Source organism: Schistocerca piceifrons, chromosome 11 (assembly GCF_021461385.2).
Source record: "Schistocerca piceifrons isolate TAMUIC-IGC-003096 chromosome 11, iqSchPice1.1, whole genome shotgun sequence".
Classification (NCBI taxonomy): domain Eukaryota; kingdom Metazoa; phylum Arthropoda; class Insecta; order Orthoptera; family Acrididae; genus Schistocerca; species Schistocerca piceifrons.
In genome coordinates this window covers 151,251,872-151,271,943 of record NC_060148.1, presented here as the reverse complement: position 1 = coordinate 151,271,943, position 20,072 = coordinate 151,251,872, and the positions used below count along the sequence as shown (strand labels likewise).

The 20,072-nt window shown below is 44.3% G+C and overlaps 1 protein-coding gene across 4 annotated transcripts in view; it reads right to left on the bottom strand.

Annotated features, from left to right (window-relative positions):
- LOC124720486 overlaps positions 1–20,072 on the bottom strand; it is a 112,969-nt gene that overhangs the window by 51,040 nt on the left and 41,857 nt on the right. For all 4 annotated transcript variants that reach the window (XM_047245849.1, XM_047245846.1, XM_047245847.1 and 1 more), the window contains one exon: positions 12,855–12,947. In XM_047245849.1, coding sequence (XP_047101805.1) covers positions 12,855–12,947 — 93 coding nt within the window. The remainder of the gene's footprint in view (positions 1–12,854; positions 12,948–20,072) is intronic.

The following is a 20,072-nucleotide window of genomic DNA, read 5'->3' as shown; positions in this document are numbered from 1 at the left end:
AGAAATAATTGCATCTCTATGCACTGCAACTACCAGGAATGCTGATTATACAACAAATTCAAATTATTTACAACATCAATTGGTGGATATTTAGTGCTTCAGTCATTTCTACACTGAAGTAAACAAATTTATTAACTAATTTACAGATTCTGTCAATTCTCCATTGTGTTTTCTTCATACAAAATTAGTTTTAGAAGCTATGCTCATTTTTTTATAATATTTCAATGCACCCTTTGGGCTGTTCATTCAAATTACTTAAACCAATACCTCAGAACAAGAGTAATAAGCTTTTATGTTGGATAACTGTCACAACACAGCGACCCCGAAACTACTACTAAAATTTTCTGAGAAACAACTGTGCACCGGTTACATTAACCTCTCAACAGAGCCACATCATATTGTGACAAGAAATTAAAAATCTTCTGTCATTTACTTAGCCATAACCTTACTGGGAGATCAGAATTATTTTGAGAAAATATTAAATTCATCAATGAAGCCTTAGCACACATTCACAGAGTTAATTGCGTTGTGTACAATACCAATATGTGTTAGCAACATCTGTACACAGACACTAGGCTTAACAGACCAAGTATTATTTTGAACATTATACATACTGTTTCATTATATATACTGGTTAGACAGAGATGAAAGGAAACACAACTTACCAGTAAAATGAAAAAAGATAAGGCATATGTACCCTTTTGCAGCTATCACTTAGTTGGTATATGGTTCATGGCATATTCCCTAATTTTAATATATAACAGACACAAATAAGAGAAACTTATATAATCAACGAAATATTCTCCTTCACTATTTACAGCAGTCTCCCAATGCTGGGATGACTTTTTCATTCTGTAACTGTAGAAGTCACCTGGTTTTAAGGCAAAGAACTCATTAAGCAAGGCTATGAGCGCATTTTCATCTGGAAAGGAAGTTCCTTGCAGTTTGTTCGACTGAGAGCAGAAAAGGAGAAAATCTGAGGGTGGAAGGTCAGTTGAACAAGGTAGGTGTGCACTGACTTCAAAACCCAACTCCTGTGTACTGTTTTTTATCAGTCTAGCAGATTGTGGGCAGGCATTATCCTGGAGTAGTGTCTTCCTGGCCATTGTTCATGTACAGCATCTGCAACCAATCTCAGTTGTTGACAGCAAATGTCAGCAATAATCAGTGGTTACATCTCAAGGATGCAATTCATAGTAAACTACACAGGATGTACATTATCTTTTGTTGGTTGGTTGGTTGGTTTTGGGGTTTGATGGGGGCTAAACATCGAGGTCATCAGACCCCAGTTAAAAACAGACATACTTGTAAAAGGCCTATACAGGACAAGCATAATCTCTGCACCCAGAGGGAGGTAACACCAAGGGGTACAGAGCTAAAATGAACGCCACAATAACACAAAACAGAGGACACTTAAAAGGAACAGAGCAAATAGTTGACTAGAGTAAAACAGACTACAGTGGTTGATGGATCACGTTAAAGGTCAACCACTCAACTACAAACGAAGAACCTCCAGCTGGAAAGTGTTGATAGAGGTACCAACACAACTTGTTACCATAAAAGACAGTATTTTGGTATCCACGTCACATTTAAAAGTCGCTGGAGTGGGTCTAGCCTAAGAAATCATGCAAGAATGCCCGTACTAGAGTGAGTGATAAAACCCAGCTGCACGGATAAAACGTAAAACTGAGTCAGCTATAGAGGCATCATCACCGAGAATTAAAGGAAGTGCAGCTGGTAAATTAAAGGACTGCCGCAAGGGGGCTAAAAGGGGGCCATGCATCAGAAGATGGACCACTGTCAGTCCTGCATCACAGCGACACTTGGGCGGGTTCTCACGACAAAGAAGATTGCTGTGGGTCAACCGCCTATGTCCAATTCGCAGACGGCAGAGAACAACTGAGTCCCTACGCGTGCTCCTCTAGGATGAGTTCCATATGGCCATGGAGGACTTTACCATGCTCAGCTTATTTGGCGTGTTCAAGACAGACCATTCAGAGCTTCAGACATCACGGACCTTGCGATGTAGGGCTGACCAGAGGCCTCTTTCCACGAGACCAAGCTCTAGGGGTGGTGAAGTGGTGGCCTGTTTGGCCAATCGGCACATTCGTTTCCTGGAATGCCGATGTTGCTCGCAGTCCACACAAACGTCGAACGACGACACTCGGCAAGAGCAGAAACAGCATCTTGAATACCGTGCACCAAAGAGTCCCGAGAGAAACACTGGTCAAGTGCTTGCAATCCACTCAGGGAGTCACTGCATATGGCAAATGACTCCCCAGGGCAGGAGGAAAGGTGATCGAGTGCATGATAAAGATCAACCAGCTCCGCAGTGAAAACAATGCTCCCACAAGGCAGGGAATGCTGCTCAATGTAGTCGCCATGGCTGAAAGCAAACCCACTGTGTCTATCGACCACAGAACCATCGGTGTAGACTACATCTGCATCGCGAAACGAGGCAAGAAGAGCCAGGAATTGTTGACGAAGACTGGCAGGTGGAACGGAGGCCTTGGAGTCACAGGACAAATCCAAGCAAAGCCGCAAGTGAGGAAGGGACCAAGGAGGGGTAGAAGAAGAGGGCCAGAAGGATGGAGGAAGGGGAAAGGACTCTAGTGACAAGGGAAGGGAACGAACGCGGACTGCGATCGGGAGACCCGACCTAGGCTGCCGTCATGGGGAGGGGAGTGCAGAAGATGGAAAAAGGAGCCTGCGGTTTGGATGGTCGGGGTGGCATGGATGCAGGCGATGTAAGATGCAAGCAACTGTTGTCGGCGGAATCACAGGGGAGGGATTCCAGCTTCTACAACAAGGCTAGTCACCGGACTAGTGCGGAAGGCACCTGTCGCCAGTTTGACACCACAATGGAGAATTGGGTCGAGGATCTGAAACATTGAACGTGCTGCTGAGTCGTATACCACGCTCCCGTAGTCGAGACAGGACTGGACTAAGGCCTTATAGAACTGTAGGAGGGTTGTTTGTGCAGCCCCCCAAATGGTGTGGCTGAGGCAGCGAAGGATGTTGAGGTGCCAACAGCACTGTTGTTTACGCTCGCGAAGATGAGGTGTCCAATTGAGCTGAGCATCAAACAGCATGCCAAGGAAGTGATGCGTCTCCTCAATATGAAGGAGTTCATTGGCAAGGTAGAGCTCGGGATGGAGGTGGACCGTTTGACAACGACAGAAATGCATCACTCAGGTCTTGGAGGCTGAGAACTGAAAACCATGGTTGGACGCCCAAAGACGTGCCTTACGGATAGCTCCCTGCAGCCGCCGTTTAGCGAAACTGATGCTTGGGGAACTGTAATAAAGACAAAAGTCATTGGCATATAGAGAGGAACAGACCGGTGAGCCCATCACAGCCGCAAGACCATTAATCACCACCATACAGAGGGGAACACTAAGAACCGAGCCCTTGTGGCACACGGTTCTCCTGAATATGAGCAGAGCTAAAATAAGTGCCAACTCTGACCTGAAAGGAGCGATTGGAGAGAAAACTCCATAGAAAAATCGGAAGTGGACCCTGTAAGCCCATTCGTGCAGCGTAGCAAGAATATGATGGTGCCAGGTGGTATCTTACACTTTCCGAAGATCAAAGAAAACAGCAACTAGATGTTCTCGCCGAGTAAAAGCTGTACAAATAGCCGACTCTAGCGAGACCAAATTGTCGATCGCTGAGCAGCCCTGACGGAAGCCCCCTGTTGCTGGGCTAGGAGGCCCCTCCACATGAGCCGCCAACTCACCATCTGTTCCAAGAGTTTGCACATAACGTTGGTAAGGCTGATAGGGCGATAGCTATCAACCACCAGCGGACCTGCACCATGTTTCAGCACCAGGATGTTAACACTATCCTGCCAACGAGTTGAGAAAACACCCTCCGTACAGATGCAGTTAAACAGGGCGAGTAATTCACACTGACAGTGCGCCGAGAGATGGCGAAGAAACTGGTTGTGAATTTGTGGAGAGGTATCGGGGCAAACTGTAAGGGCACTGTGGAACTCCCACTCACTAAATGGGGCGTTGTATCATTCTCAACGGTGCGTGCGAAACGACAACTGCGTACGCTCAGCCAGCACTTTAATGGTGCAGAATTCTGCACTCTAGCCTGCTGTCATGGAAATACGAGTGAAGTACGCTGCCAGATGTTCGGCGATGGCGATTGGGTCAGTACAAAGTCTACCCCGAAGAGAAAGGCAAGGGACAGACGCATGAGGGCGAAAGCCAAAAATGCGCCGAACCCGCGACCACACCTGAGATGGGGAGGTGTGAGAACCTATGGTGGCAACATATCGTTCCCAGCAGTCCTGTTTGCTCTGCCGGATTAACTGCCGAGCCCGGGACCGCAGCCGTTAAAAGGCAACCAAATTCTCTAGGGAAGGATGACACTGGTTTCGTTGCAGGGCTCGCTGGCGGTCCCGAATAGCTTCTGCAGTCTCTGGTGTCCACCAAGGGACTGACTTACGCCTTAGGGTACTTGAAGAGCAGGGAACAGTTGCCTCAGCAGCAGAAACAATGGCCATAGTGACCTCATCCACTGCCAAATCAATGTCACCAGGAAACAGAGCAATGGCCATAGTAGCTAAGGTGTAGGCTGCCCAATCAGCTCCACAAAGAGACCATCGTGGCAGCTGGTCAGGGGGTTGGGATTGAAGAAGAGAAACCAGGATAGGAAAGTGGTCACTACCACAGAGGTCGTCGTGAACCCTCCAACTGAGGTATGGAAGAAGACCAGGGCTACTAAGAGAGAGGTCAATGGCCGAGTATGTACCATGAGTCAAGCTAAAATATGTGGGAGCACCAGTGTTAAGGAGGCAAATGTCCTGCTGTGCCAAGAGAGCCTCAACATTCCTACCCTGGCCCGAGATCTGGGCCCGACCCCCTAAAGGGTGGTGGGCATTACAGTCCCCCAAAATGAGGAATGGAGGGGGGGGGGGGGGAGCTGGGCGAAGAAGGCACCTAGGTCCCTAGGTCGGCAAGAGGGACGACCTCATCTGGGGGAAGGTAGAGGGAACAGATGGTAAGCTCCATTCCTGCCCGGATTTGGACAGCCACAGCCTCGAGAGCCGTGTGAAGTGGCACTGGGGCACTAGGAACAGTGGCAAGAACATAAACACAGACACCACCAGACACCCTGTCGTATTCTACACGGTTCTTGTAGTAACCCCAGTAGCCTCTGAGGGAGGGGCTCCGTCGAAGAGGAAACCAGGTTTCCTGTAGAGCCAGACAAGTGGCAGGGAAGCAGCACAAAAGCTGTTTCAACACAGCAAGGTGGTGGAAAAAACCATGGCAATTCCATTGACGGATAATGGTATCCAACTGTGAAGACATGAGAGAACATGGGGGAGGGGGGGGGCGGGGGGGGGGGGGGGGGGGGTGGGGTGAAGCTTGCTGCCACCAATTGCGAAGTAGCCTGATCAACTTCCATAGGAGCTGCGGGTCGAGCAACATCTAGATTCTCCACATCATCTTCAGGTGCTGTGGTGAACTCCTTTTCTGTCTCTATGTCCTTCTCCTTTTGCTTTTTCTTCTTTTTGGTTGGGTCCCGTTTGTCCTTCAGTTTATCAGACTGGGTGGGTTTTTTCCGACACAGTCTCATGGACCGACGAAGACCTGGAAACCCTATGGACCTCAAGTGGTGGCTTTTTCAGCCACTGGCCGACATCTGGAGGGGCAATAACTGTGGAAGGGAGAGCACCAAGCAATCCCATCTGCGCGAGGGGAGCCGGAGGAGGCAGGCACTTCTCCCGCTCAGAGGTGGGGACTGAAGTCCCCAAAGAAGGAGGGGTTGTTACTCCCGATGTTGATAACAGGGGAGCAACAGAAGAGGGTGTTCCCCAACTGCCTGGGGAGCAGGAATAGACGGCCGGGCTGGAGGGCCCACAAAAAGTGGCTGAGCTTGGGACCTCGTCGCCAGGGATGGCGACATTGAAGCTGCTGCAGCAAACATCGATGAAATGCGCACAGGATGAAGTTGGTCGTACTTGCGTTTGGCCTCTGTGTAAGTGAGCCTGTCTAAGGTCATATACTCCATGTTCTTCCATTCTTTTTGATAAACTGTGCAGTCTGACGAGCAAGTTGTATGTTTCTGTCCACAATTGACACAGACAGGGGGCGGCGAACATGGGACGTTGGGGTGTGCGGCACGTCCACAATCCTGACAGGTAGAGTTGGCGTCACATCTCGATGACATATGCCCAAATCTCCAGCACTTAAAGCGGCGCATGGGAGGGGGATGTAAGGCTTAACATCACATCGATATATCACCACCTCGACCTTCTCGGGCAGGGTGCCACCCTCGAAAGCCACGATGAAGGCGCCAGTGGCGAACCTACTATCTTTAGGTCCCCTGAAGACACGTCGTACAAAGTAGACACCGCGGCGTTCCAGATTTGCACGGAGCTCGTCATCTGACTGCAAAAACATATCACGATGAAAAATAATTCCCTGAACTATATTGAGGCTCTTATGAGGCATAACGGAGACTGCAACATCACCGAGCTTGTCACAAGGAAGCAATGCCCGTGACTGCTGGGTATGCTGTCTGTCTGAGGACTGCTGCAGACCTCATTTTAGACATGCCCTCAACTTCTGCAAACTTATCCTCTAAATTTTCCACAAAAAACTGAGGGTTTGTGGTTAGAAATGTGTCCCCATCTGTTCAGCTGCAAACCAGAAATCGAGGAGAATACGTCGCACCATGTAATTTAGACTGCCGTTCCTCCCCTGGTGTGGACAGGGAAGGGAACAATTGAGGGTCATACTGTAAAGCATTGAACTTTCCTTTCTTAGAAACTCGTACTTGCACACTATTCATATTTCATTTCATGGTGGTCCCATGAGCAGCTAGGGGAAGGAATGTCCACCCAGACAGAGCCCCGCTTGCCTGGGTAAGTCTAATACAACCAGGGGGCAGCAGGTTCCCCAGATGTCACCCACTAGCAACTGTTCTACCTCAACAGCCACGCATCTCCTCGGCACGCAGCACACCTTGAGATTGTTTTTTTTTTTTTTTTTCTTATAGAGGTTTATACCATCCTCGCGACCCAGGCAGTTAAGCCAAGATCCCCGGGCTCTGTACTGTACAACGTTCCACCATCATGCCTTATGGTGGTCGTTGAAGCATGCTCAGAGCTTAGAGTATTGAGGACTGGTGGTGCTTCCCAGTCCCCAGCTCAGGGACCCCGGGGTCACCAAGCCCATACCCAACAACTAAATGCTGAGCCCCCTGAAGGGCATTATCTTTTGTGGATGCTTTTTGTTGCTGCTTTGTTTGGGCTCAATCATTCCTTTCTTTTCCTTATTTTAGCACAAAGTCACCATTTCTGGTCAGCATAATGATAGAGGGCAGGAATGATTAGTGTTGTTCACAAATAACTGGTTACAGGCAAGCAAGAATGCGCATATGGCTATCCATTTTTGTGATTTTGGTTTAGTGCATGTGGTATACATACACCCTATTTTTGAGCTTTACCCATTGCATGCAAATATTGGAAGGTCATGAAGAGATCACAGTTCATCGAATTTGCCAGTTCTGAAGTACAGTGACATGGATCATTGTGAATTAATGCATTAAAATGATCGCCATCAAGCCCCAAAGGTAAGTCACTAATGGCAAAACAATTCTCCTTAGAATGAAAAAACAATTTTATTGCCAAGCTCTGTCCAAAGGTATTAACCACAAACAGGATGCAAATGTTTCTGGCTGCCTCCATTGCTTTTACACCTATATAGAACCCAACAGTGCTATTTCTCCACTGGGCACTCCACTATCTAGTAGCCACAGTTCCACTTAGTATCTTCAAATGACAAAATGACAATATGTAAACTCAAAGAGCAACAGTGAACTACAAATAAAAAATGACAATTGATAAATAAACCCTCAGCAACAGGAATACCAACATGCAAAACTAAAGTCTATTAACTTATGTACCAGCCCAATATTTAGGGAAAACTGAGATAATATGAGACCATGAAAACAATAATTTCTTAGCAGCAGCTGAAAAAAAACTGGGGGGTGGGGCGAGTGACCATTGAAACTAGATTCATCAGACTCAGTCAGGATATGTATGCTTGACCAGACATCAGATGAATGGTCAAATCAGTTACAAGAATCATCTGCTGACAGAAGCAGTAACTCTTCTTGTTATGATTGCAACAATCTAATAACTAAAATATTGTGCTGACTTTACAGCATGACTGAAATATGCAGTATAAGTGTAGAAACCTTATTGGTATCACATTACAACCTTCATCTCCCTTTACTCAGGAAACTACGGTGTTAAATGAATTACACTTACAAGAACTGAATCTTACCTTAGCAACAAAAACTGGGTCATAGTAATAAATGATACCTTGGGAGGAAAACTGAATACAGAGTGGAGAAACAATCATGCCATGTCCCACAGGGTTCAGCATTTGATTTATCCTGACCTACATAAATGTTGAGCTAAAACCATTGCAGGTGCCTTCAAAACCTGCAATACTTGCTGATGACACCAAGTACACTGATAACTGGCAAACACATTCATACTAGAAACAGCCAGGAAAATAAAGGAACATGCTTTCAACTAGTTTACAGCCAACGTAACAAAAATTCAACTTTTATACTTATATAAGCACACTTGATGCAATTCCAAACAAATACAAATGACTTACAGATACAAGGAGATATCAATGACAGGCACTGAATGAGGATACATGAGATAAGTTCTTGGGCATTTGGATGGATATTAAATTAAGGAAGCACCAGCATGAGAATGCTCGTATCTCTCTGCCTTGCAATTAATGAATGTTCTTCCAGAGTGTCAGCTTGCAGAAATGCTTCCTAGCATGCTTTCACTCAGTACTATCCTATAGGATAATCTTATAGGAAATGGCAGCTATGAACAAATTAGTATTTATCCTATACAAGCTTGTAGTACCAATGATGTGATGATGACAACTGAACACCTCACACAAACCTCTTCACTGACCTAGGGAATCTTGCGCCTACATCTCACTATGGATTTCCCTATTGGCTTTTACATTAAGTAACAAATATATTATTTATTTGTAGTTGGCTGTCCCAGAAGATATTTCCAAAAACAAGTCAAAACTCCAAAAGACACTATCATAATTGCCTCTGAGTGAGTAGTGTTGAGGGGATCAACTTGAGAAGTTTACGATTTTGTTGATCCCATTTCAACTGAAACCCAAGTAGACACCAAGGAATTGTATGCAATATGTACCATTTAGTCTGTGACCAGTAATGTCTACATTTTCCAGTAGCAGGTCATTTATAATTAAATTGCATGTTATAAAATGAGTTGTCAAGGGATGACTTGAACTGGTAGCTGCAACATTAATAAGGGTTATGTGCTGTGCAATATGGGACAGGAAGTTTGTTGGTAGTGATCATGATTTATTACTAAACTCAAGGGATGTGATAAACAGTTTAGTGAGATTGGCACTGAACTGAATCTGAAGAGAAGGGAATTCTGTAACAAACTGAAGAATGTTTACAATATTAGAAAACACATAGATCAACCAAAAACAGAAGAGATGGAAAATTATCAGAAATATCATTGTTCATATGGATTGTGTACCACTACATTGGAACCTGCACAAAAGAACACTTCTGAACAGTTAGCTGCCCGAGGGATTGATCAGCTATAAGTGGCTGCAGACCTGCCCTGGAAATTTGCTTCATCTCACAGTATGCTATCTCTTATTGGCAGGAGTTTGAGAAAGGCTCCACCTATATGCCTCCTCTTCCACCATCACTGGATGAACTATGATACTACATACGAACAACAGTGAGTTTCCTAAACTGACATGCTTGGAAATGCATGGATCAATTCTATCGCATGGCTGCTTAAATGTGTTGAAAAGAATTTTGATATTTGTGATCAGTAAATGATGAATCTGATCCTAAACACAGCTGTTAAAAGCACCATAAAATCATATGTGCACACACACAAATTGTAATCAATGGGAAGATCATATGGTTCCTTTGTAAATAAAGGCTTTGCAGGCATGTATAGAAGTAAAAATCAGACCCCAATTCTGTACCTTTATTTAATACAAAGTTACAGCTTTGTGAAATCTGATGATTTTAAACATCCTGAAGAATTGCTTATACAGGTATAAGTTCTTTCAGTAAAATATGGTAATTTGTCTTGATGGGTTGCATCTATTATTGAAAGTTTCAGAAATTTTTTCATAAAATTAAATTTGCTTTCAACACTGTAACCTCTGCTCTGGCTAGAGATGGGGTGTGAATGTTATTCATTTGTTCATTCCTTGATTTACACATTGCATTCCATAAACGAAGATGTGGATGTAAGTTGGTGAGCCAGGCTGCAAATCTTAAGGCAGAAGCTCCCACAGGAATTTACCTCTGAAGTATACTGACAACCAGCTGTTTGTGACTAGTGCTAATCTACTCACACTGCTAATTATGGGAACTGCTAATGGATTATTTTATAGGTATGTGAATGTACACTTACTACTATAAAAAATATCACTGTTGCTCCTACTACATTAATCAGCTACTTATTTTACCAAGTATACCCCGTATTTGTGTCATGACATCCTTACTGCACAATACAGTGCATGTGTGAAAACTTATTATTTTATAGGTATGTGAATGTACACTTACTACTATAAAAAATATCACTGTTGCTCCTACTACATTAATCAGCTACTTATTTTACCAAGTATCTCCACATACATCGATACTCCACTATCCAGCTAATGGTGCATTGGGAAAGGTACCCCATAACCCTGCTGGTCATTTTTGTTCCCATTCCACTCACAAATACGAGGGAAAAAGACTGTCTATGCGCCTCCATATCAGCCCCGACTTCTCAAATTTTATCTTCATAGTCCTTACATGCAATGTATGTTGGAAACAACAAAATTGTTCGGCAATCACATTCAAATGGCATTTCTCTAAATTTTCTCAATAGTATGCCTCGAAAGAACATCACCTTCTTCTGGAAGTTCTTATTTGAGTTCCTGAAGCATCTCTAACACTTGTGTACTGTTTGAACCTACCAGTAACAGATGTGGCAGCCTACCACTTAATTGCTTCTCCAGCAAAGTATTATTTTGCTATCTTGCACTAGCTTCTCATGCAATTACTTTAAAAAATTCCCCCAATTCCACAATTAATACAGAATATTGCTGGCCATGTGCCAGTATCAAGATGGTCAGCCCAATTTTTCTGCATCTTTAAGCACTAGCATTTTATGCTCCTGAGACCACAAAGACTGCGTGTCACTCTGGCTGACAGAGCTAAGATGTTCACTGCATAACTGCATGTGCCACTCAGGCTCACTCTTATGGTCACACATCCTATTCGTAGATTTGGATCAGGTGTCTACGACTATTTAATTTAAGTTACGTATTTTCAAAGTAACAAGTGGGGGGTATACATCAGTGATTTCAGTGTCAACCACATGACATGGTTTTCCAGACCACACAACTAGAAACACACTGTTCTGCACACTTGCTATGGGAGCAGCACTCCATGCAGTGAACACTATCCCTGAACCTCTGGCCCTGGTGCTATGGAGACATCTTGTTTGACCTGTGATCTCTTGGGCTGCATACGAAGGCCAGTATGGCCTTTTGTATTTTCATGGTAAGTGGTCACCAACTACAATCCAGCCACTTTGACAACTACAGGTATGCCCTAGGACACTGTACACATCGTTTTTTTGGCCTAGCTCCTCATTTGCACATCCCTGACTACTATGTGTAGCATAGACAGTACTACTGTTTCACTTACTGTCCTGTCTACTTGTGATGCCAATGCATCCCTTTAATTTGCTTAAAATGGCATAACGTGAGTCTCTGTGTCAAAGTCTTGGCCTGTTACCTGTGAATCAGCTACACTCCTTTACATAATGTGAGCTGTCCCTAGCATGATCGTTTGGTTCTTTGACCTGTATGCTTGTATCATCACCACACATTTCTGTGTTGAAGAAGCCTACATTTTGTGCCTGAAGATTGCTTTGCAACTGCAACAAGTTTGTTTATGAACAATGAGATCGAGAGCGAGCCAGTACCTAACCTTCTGCAATTGTATGTTAAATGTTCCCCGATCATTGTCTAGTTTCATTCCTGTGACATATTTATCAATTTGAGCATCTCTTTACCTTACCAAGGTCATAAAGCATCTGAAAAAAAAATGATCTTTCTTCTTTAGATCTGCCAGGACTCTAATAGTGAGGTCATACATGGCTTTATCTATGTACAATCATTCACCAAAAGCCATATACAGAGTTATTCTATTACTGAAAATTTTATAACTAATAAAACAGGCACCACAGAAGCTGCCACAATATGAACAGGTTTTGGCCAAAGTATCAGGGCTGATCTGCAACACACAAATTTTCCCTCTCTTTTTCATAACCCAAAAATTTTTTAGGACAAATGTAAGAATAACTATGATTCACACAAAAGATAAGAACAGCCAATGATCTTTTGAACTGCATTTATCAGAAGTTATTGAAAGTAGGAATATTTTTCAAATGACCTACACTTTTAGAACTTACACTTCATCTAAATGTGAATTTTGTGACCATAGCACACAGCCATTATACAATACACTTGATATCAACAAGGGCTACAAAAAACATGATTATACCAGCTACCTGTCCCTTTCCACTTCTATTTCTATTTAAAACAGTCAGCACGTAACAGGTGAAATGAAAGTCAAGCGCAGGAATACAAGAATACTCTACAATTATCATCAGCAACAAGTTCCAGAAAACTGGCAATCTGTGACAATTTCATTGCAATGCATCTTTTACTCTACACAAAGACTTATTACTTGACTACAGGCAATACATCAAACATGTAAATACTTACAATATTCTCAGCTGCACTCAGTTCCAAATTTAATTCAGGATCCTCCTTGATAAAATCAGTGGACCATGATATTCCCAATGGATCTTCAATGGACTGAAAGACAGAAACAGTCTGTGAATTATAGCTGCTTGGTAACTTCTGTGTGTATATGACAGCTCTCCCTATTCCTCTCTCATGAGTATCATCCAACTTCAGAGATTCTTATCGACTGAGAAGGGTGAGTGTCAGAATGCAACCAAATCAATTCTCTGATTTTGCTATCAGCCATTGTGTAGTATTTATTTGGCAGACTTTCTATTTCTTTTCCTGTCACATGATCCACTCTGATTTCAGAGGCACTATGGCCTGCTCTATCGGATGGTCGTACTCCCATATACAAACTTGATATACGAATGTGGCAACATTTCAAAATTAAACTCAAATAATAAATAGATGCAAATAATCTTCCAGCTGTAAACCCATAAACAAGAGGAATTTTTGGTTATTAATCAAATGACCATGGCATTTCACACATTATCAGCAAAATTAACCAAATTTAATGCTATTTACACAGCTTCTTGCTCTGTCACCACATATTTTCAGTGCCTGCTCTTTAGGAAACAATTGAAACTTATGACGTGTACTGGATGAAAATCTTACAGAATTACATACACCGAAAGCAGGATTTCAGTAATGATGTAAATACTACATTGAATAATGACTGGGAACTCTACAAAATATCCATGATATATAGTTCCACATCATCTGTTATAGCACTGTGACACAGAGACGTGTAACAAGATTAACAATTACTTCCAAAAGACTTTCCTTGCTCTGTTGACACCAAATATGTACTTAAGGCATTCATTACATAGAATCATAATAAAAAATTAATGCAAGGGTAATGGTTTGTAAACATATCCTTGTTACAAGTGTTGTTAAAATACTATTGGTAATAACCTACAATTAACATAGCTCACTAGAGTCAACTGGAAGACCACAAACATTCTTGAAAATAGCTGGTATCATAGTTTACAATTGTTCACCATCCATGAAAATTTAGCTTTAATACCCCGTATTTGTGTCATGACATCCTTACTGCACAATACAGTGCATGTGTGAAAACTTACATTATGCTCAGATCAATCAGCATGTAGTTTCAGATCGAGATCTTGCTTTACCCAAACACTAGCGCTGTCAGCCTTTAATGGGTCTGCAAGAAACTGAAATAGCAAAAAAATTGAATCATCTAGGGTTCTGTGTCTTGTTCCTACATGACTCTCTCAGACAGGGGGAGGGTGGCAGAGAGAGGTGGACGGCGCCAGAGAGGTGGACGGCGCCAGAGAGAGGGACGGCGCCAGAGAGGTGGACGGCGCCAGAGAGAGGGACGGCGCCAGAGAGAGGGACGGCGCCAGAGAGAGGGACGGCGCCAGAGAGAGGGACGGCGCCAGAGAGAGGGACGGCGCCAGAGAGAGGGAGAGAGAGAGAGAGGGAGAGAGAGAGAGAGAGAGAGAGAGAGAGAGAGAGAGAGAGAGAGAGAGAGAGACTTTGAAACTTGTGTAGAAGCTGCCAAGGCCACAACACTAATAATCACATATATTCATCAATTAGAATGAGGCAGCAAGAAAATATGGTGCACAAGTCTGATATTTGAAACCAAAGCTGAGTTTATTCTTGAATGCAGGTACAACAATAAGCAATTGACCCCAAAATATCAATCAAAAATATTTCTTACATATCAAGCAGCAACCAGCGTAGACAGTAACCATACAACTATGAAAGAGGTTGTGTTTTACATCAATTGCCCGAAAATGTTAAGTTGCCCTCCCTTGAAGAGAGCGATAAAAACCCTCCTCATGAATTAGATATAAAACTAAGTCAGCCACCGTGGCATCAGGGGTAGCACGTCAGGGAGATTAAGATTCTGCCACAAGGTGGCTAGGTTAGACAGTACAGCAAAATGTAGACCACTGTTGAATGGGAATGACTACAGTGGTGTGGCACTGGAGGAGATGACCATGAGACCACCAGATACAGCTGATGTGGAGCTGGCAGAGGATGGCAGAATGCTTGTGAGAGGCCTGCATGGAGGACCTCCATAGATTTATAGTCTTCTTATCACTGGTTGTTTGAAGTCACAGTGATTCATTCCGTATTTCAGGTTCCTAAAACTTGATGGCGTAATACTGATCAGAGGTCTCTTTCCAGGATACTGATTACAAGAGCCAGTTTACTGGTAGCCCATTTGGGCAAGCTATCAGTAAGTTTGTTCGCAGGGATCCCAACATGACCCACACTCCAAACAATCATCACTGAGAATCCACATTGCTCAAGGGCATACTGGGACTACTGGTTAGCAATGACCAAGGTATGCTGAGGGGGTTGAAAGCTTTCAAACTGGTCAAGAAGTTGCTGAAGATGAAAGACCCACCAGTGGTGGAAAGGATATGCTTAAGAGCATGAGAGATGGCTACCAACTCTACAGCTTCTGGCAAGGAAAATTAGCTGTAGAGGGCCTCAGGAGGGACCGTGTCTTTCGGACCTCATGATGGATCAAGAAAAAGATGTGACCAATGGGTTTTCCACAGAGGTGAACATGAGTGGGCCCAGAGGAGAGGTGGAGGAAGAAATAACTGGAGTTCAGAGGGGAGGGACAGGGTGTGGACTGCGATCAAAATCCCTGAACCGGGCCGCCATTATGGAAGATGGGTTTCCGTGTTTGGAAAGAAGGGATGATAGTTTGGATGCTTAAGAGAGTTGCAAACATAGGTAACATAACTGAGAAGCTGTTGTTGGCTCTTGATACACAATGAATGGATACACAATGAATGGATCCCAGCCTCCACACAATCTGTCCACAAGACTATTTCAAAAGGCTCCTGTAGCAAATCAAACACCACAGTGGTGTACATCCTGTATACACAATGCTGAGGATGATGCCGAACCATATAGCAGACTCCCATAACCAAGAAAGGGTTGTATTACGGCTTTGTAAAGCTGCAGACGAGCAGTGCACTCTGCTGGTGTTACTCAGGAGACAAAGTGTACTGAGGTGCAGCAAGCACTTTCACTTACACTGCAAAATACTGGGAATTCATGTCAACTAAGAAATAAAGACCAGTCCTAAAAAAACAGTAAGTTCCTGCCACATTGAGTAGTTTGTCAGGAAGATATAGTTCTGGTTGTGGATGAACCGTACGATGTTGACAGAAAACCATGACATGGGTCTTGGCACCTGAAAACCAAAATCCATGGGTGAGTGCCCATGACAGCATCTTTCATATGGTGCATTGCAGTCTACATTCAGTGGCACCCCCACTATAGGAGCAATAGTAAGAGGCCCAAATAGTCAGCTTGTAAGGATGGTGATACTAATGACCTCACAGCTAGAGGTGACCATTGATGGCTTGCAGAAAGACAAGGACACACTGTACAGAGCCCTGCAGGAGTCCATTCTCTTGGGTATGTGGAGTGTTGTGGGAAGTATGGACTAGAACCCAGAACATACACTGTGACAGGACATTATAGATAAAAATTGGGAGTGTCTCCCACATAACCCACTCGTGTAAGGCTGCAAGGATATGGCCTCACCTCCTGGCGTCATACAGCTTTTGCAGGTCAAAGATGGCAATAATGCATTGACATTGGGCAAAAGCTCATAGGCTGGCAGACTGCAGGCAAACCAGATCAGTAGTGGAACAGCCTTGGCGAAAGCCACACTGGGATGCAGCCAGAAGACCCCTAGACTCAAGGAGCCACACAGCTGCCAGCTCACTGTGCATTCAAGCAATTTATGGAGAACATTGGTAACACTTGCTGTGTGAGAACTGCTCATCTCTAAAGGTGCTTATCCTGTTTCAACACTGTGACACAATGATGCTTTGTAATTGTTGCAATGGGAACTGGCCCTCACTCCAGATCCAGTTATAGATGGCAAGGATATGATGCTGACAATCCACTGATAGGTGCCTGATCATTTGGTTGTGGATATGACCTGGCCCTGGTGCTGTATCAGCACAGATGACTAGGACACTGATGAATTCCCACTCAATGAATGGAGCTTTATACAGCTCCAGGTAGCATGTAGTAAAAGATAATTGCTTTTGCTCTAATCATTGCTTGATAACATGAAAGACAGGTTGATAATTCTCAGATGCTGAGACTCGAGCATATGCAGAGCAAAATGTTTGGGAACGGTGTACGGGTCAGTGAAGACAGTGCAATTTCAAGGCAACAGCAGATACACCTACTAGTGTCTGGTGTACGTAGAGAAATCTCATCTTAGGTCAAACCTGCAGAGGAGAGGTGGTCTGATGGTTGAAACATGCTGCTCCCAGCATTCTTGTTGGTAACATTTCATCAGATGGCAGAACTGGGGATGAAGCCACTTAAAGTAAATAAGATGCTCCATTGATTAGTGCCACTTATGGTGCTGGAGAGCCTGCCTACTATCACTAATGGCCTCAGCAATCTCTGATGATCGCCAAGGTACTCTTTTTTGTTTAGGGCACTCAACTACAAAGGTCATCAGCGCCCAGTTACAAATGTTAGTGCACTAATAGTGTAGAAAAATGCAAGGGGGCAACACCAGAATGTAGTTGCAAAGATGCAGATAAACAAAGTAAAAGAGTTAGATCTCTTTGGACAAGTCCGTCAATGTAATAAAACTAAGGACACAAGCAGCTCCTCGAGAGTCATCAGCTAAAGGTCCCTGTAAGGTAGACAGCAGACACAGGACAACATGGGAGTGAATAAAACAGGGACAGGACAATAAAATATGGCGCACCATCAATGGATGACCACAGGGGCATTGCGGGGCGGGGTCACCAGACAACAGGTAGCAGTGGCTAAAGCGGCAATGCCCAATAAGCTTCGCGCCAGTGTGTGCGAACATGACGTTCACTCCAGATGCGATTAGGCGTGAAGAAGAAAGCCTTTACCTGCAGGAGAAAGGTTCTTCAGCATCTTAATATGGATACCATCGGGCCCTGGAGCACAGCATTGGGACCGGGCGACTGCTCTTTCGAGTTCCCGCACGGTGAACTTTCACGATTCAAAGATTGGAAAGAAGGTGGCCGTGCCTCTGCTTGTTTTTGGGGGAGGAAGGCAGGGTGGTAATGGGCAGAGCTCCAAACCTCCGTGAAAAAGCGGCCGCAAGCATTTGAGACATCCTCAGGATCCATAAGGACTTCATTCCCTACAGTCAGGCCAGAAATTGGGGAGTGGACCTTGGTGCTAGATAGCCAGCGCAGACCACCCCAGACTACCGGAGGAGGAGTAAAACTGTTGAATGAGCTGGTGAAAGCCACCCAGCAAGCCTTTTTGCTTTCTTTGATAACACGACGACATTGTGCATGGAGTAGTTTGTAACTGATGCAGTTCATCATAGGGTGGCGTTGGAAGGTGCGTAAAGCATGTCACCAAGCACGAATAGCGTCGCTGCATGCTGTAGTCCACCAGGGGACTGGGACTCGATGTGGAGAAGAGGAAGTACGAGGGATGGAATATTTAGCAGCAGTGAGAATAATGTCTGTGAGGTATGCAACCTGACTATCGCAGCTGGAGAAGTTTTGATCGTGGAAGGTCGCCAGGGAGGTTCCAGCTAGCGGAACGTATGATGCAGGAGATGGATTATGCACGGGAAATGATCGCTCGAGTATATGTCAGACAGACCATACCACTCGAACCGATGTGCAAGTTGGATAGTGCATATTGAGAGGTCCAAGTCGGAATAGGTATGCGTTGCGTCCAAAAGGAAGGTAGGTGCACCAGTATTTAAGCAGACTAGATTGAGGTGGTTGAAAAGGTCTGCCAAGAGGGAGCCTCTGGGGCAGGATGCTGGAGAGCCCCAAAGGAGATGGTGGGCATTAAAGCCTCCAACCAACAAAAATGGTGTAGGAAGCTGAGCAACCAGTTGTATCATGTCTGCCTTAGTAAAGGCAGACAACGATGGAGTGTAAACAGTACAAATGGGAAATGTGAAAGTTGGGAGAGTAATTCGGACTGCAACTGCCTGCAGATCTGTGTGCAATGTGATTGGATTGTAGTAGACATCATCCCGAACCATCAACATCATCCCTCCATGAGCAGGAGTACCTGCCACGGGGTAGGTCAAAAGACACAGAGGTATAGTGTGCCTGGTCAATATGATTGCATGGGTTCAACTTCATTTCTTGGAGACCTATGACAAGCAGGAAGTGCATTCGAAGGAGCAATTTTAGTTCCTCTCGGTTAGACCGAATGCCGCGAGTGTTCCATTGAAGATGTGCCATTATGCAAATGAAAAGAAAAAGAAGAAACAAGAAAGGGTCACCTCGATGGCCGCTGAGGGCCTGGCTTCACGGGAGCACTGCTGCTGCAATCGATAGGTGATGAGTCATGGTCCATCAACTAAACAGTTGTGTCTGCCACCTTCCTGAGCTGGTCAGGAGGGGCAGCTTCCTACGCCAGTGAAAGGCCAGATGATAGGCTACCAGCTATTGTGCCTGGCAAAGATGGAGAACTGTTTTCTATGAGCCTTCTTTGAAGAATTATGTTTTGTCGAAAGAACATTTGATGGCTGTGAAGTTTGTGTATGCAAGAAATCTTTGCGTGTCGGTTCTTTTTTGAAGGTCCAAGCATCTGATTTAGAGGTCCTCATCTTAGCAGTAGCAGATTAGAGTCCTGCATGACTGAGTACGTGAGCACGAAATACGAGATGGGGCGAGCACACCCTAACTGGGTAGGCTGCCCCCACTAGCTCTGGTGACGGAACATAAAATTCATGACCGATTATGTAGCACGTAACTTCAAACACGTTACACGTGTCATTATTGTGTGAGACTGCAGTCAGTACGGGCTTCTCATTTGTGGTGTGTGTGTGTCTCTCTCTCTAATCATGCAGCTTGTGGAAGCTAGTGCAGTAAGACCTAAGATTGAAACCAATGTTTACACATAGAAGGAAAGGGAAGGTCTAAAAAGCCAACTATGGAGTACATTTCTGTTGGTTGTAGACAAAAACAGTGCATCTACTGGGTATGTATCAAGCATTAACTGCTCCACATTATTGAGTTTCCAGTGTGGAACCCCTCATTTAAAGACACACAGTTGAAGGAAACTTTACAAAGATACATCTCCTTCAGGGATACCGGCAATAACAGAAACTAATATTACAGCAAAATATGTTGCAATGTGTGCTAAAGATATGAGACCTCTTAATGCTGTTTCCGGTAAAGGTTTCAGAGAATTAGGTCAAGAATT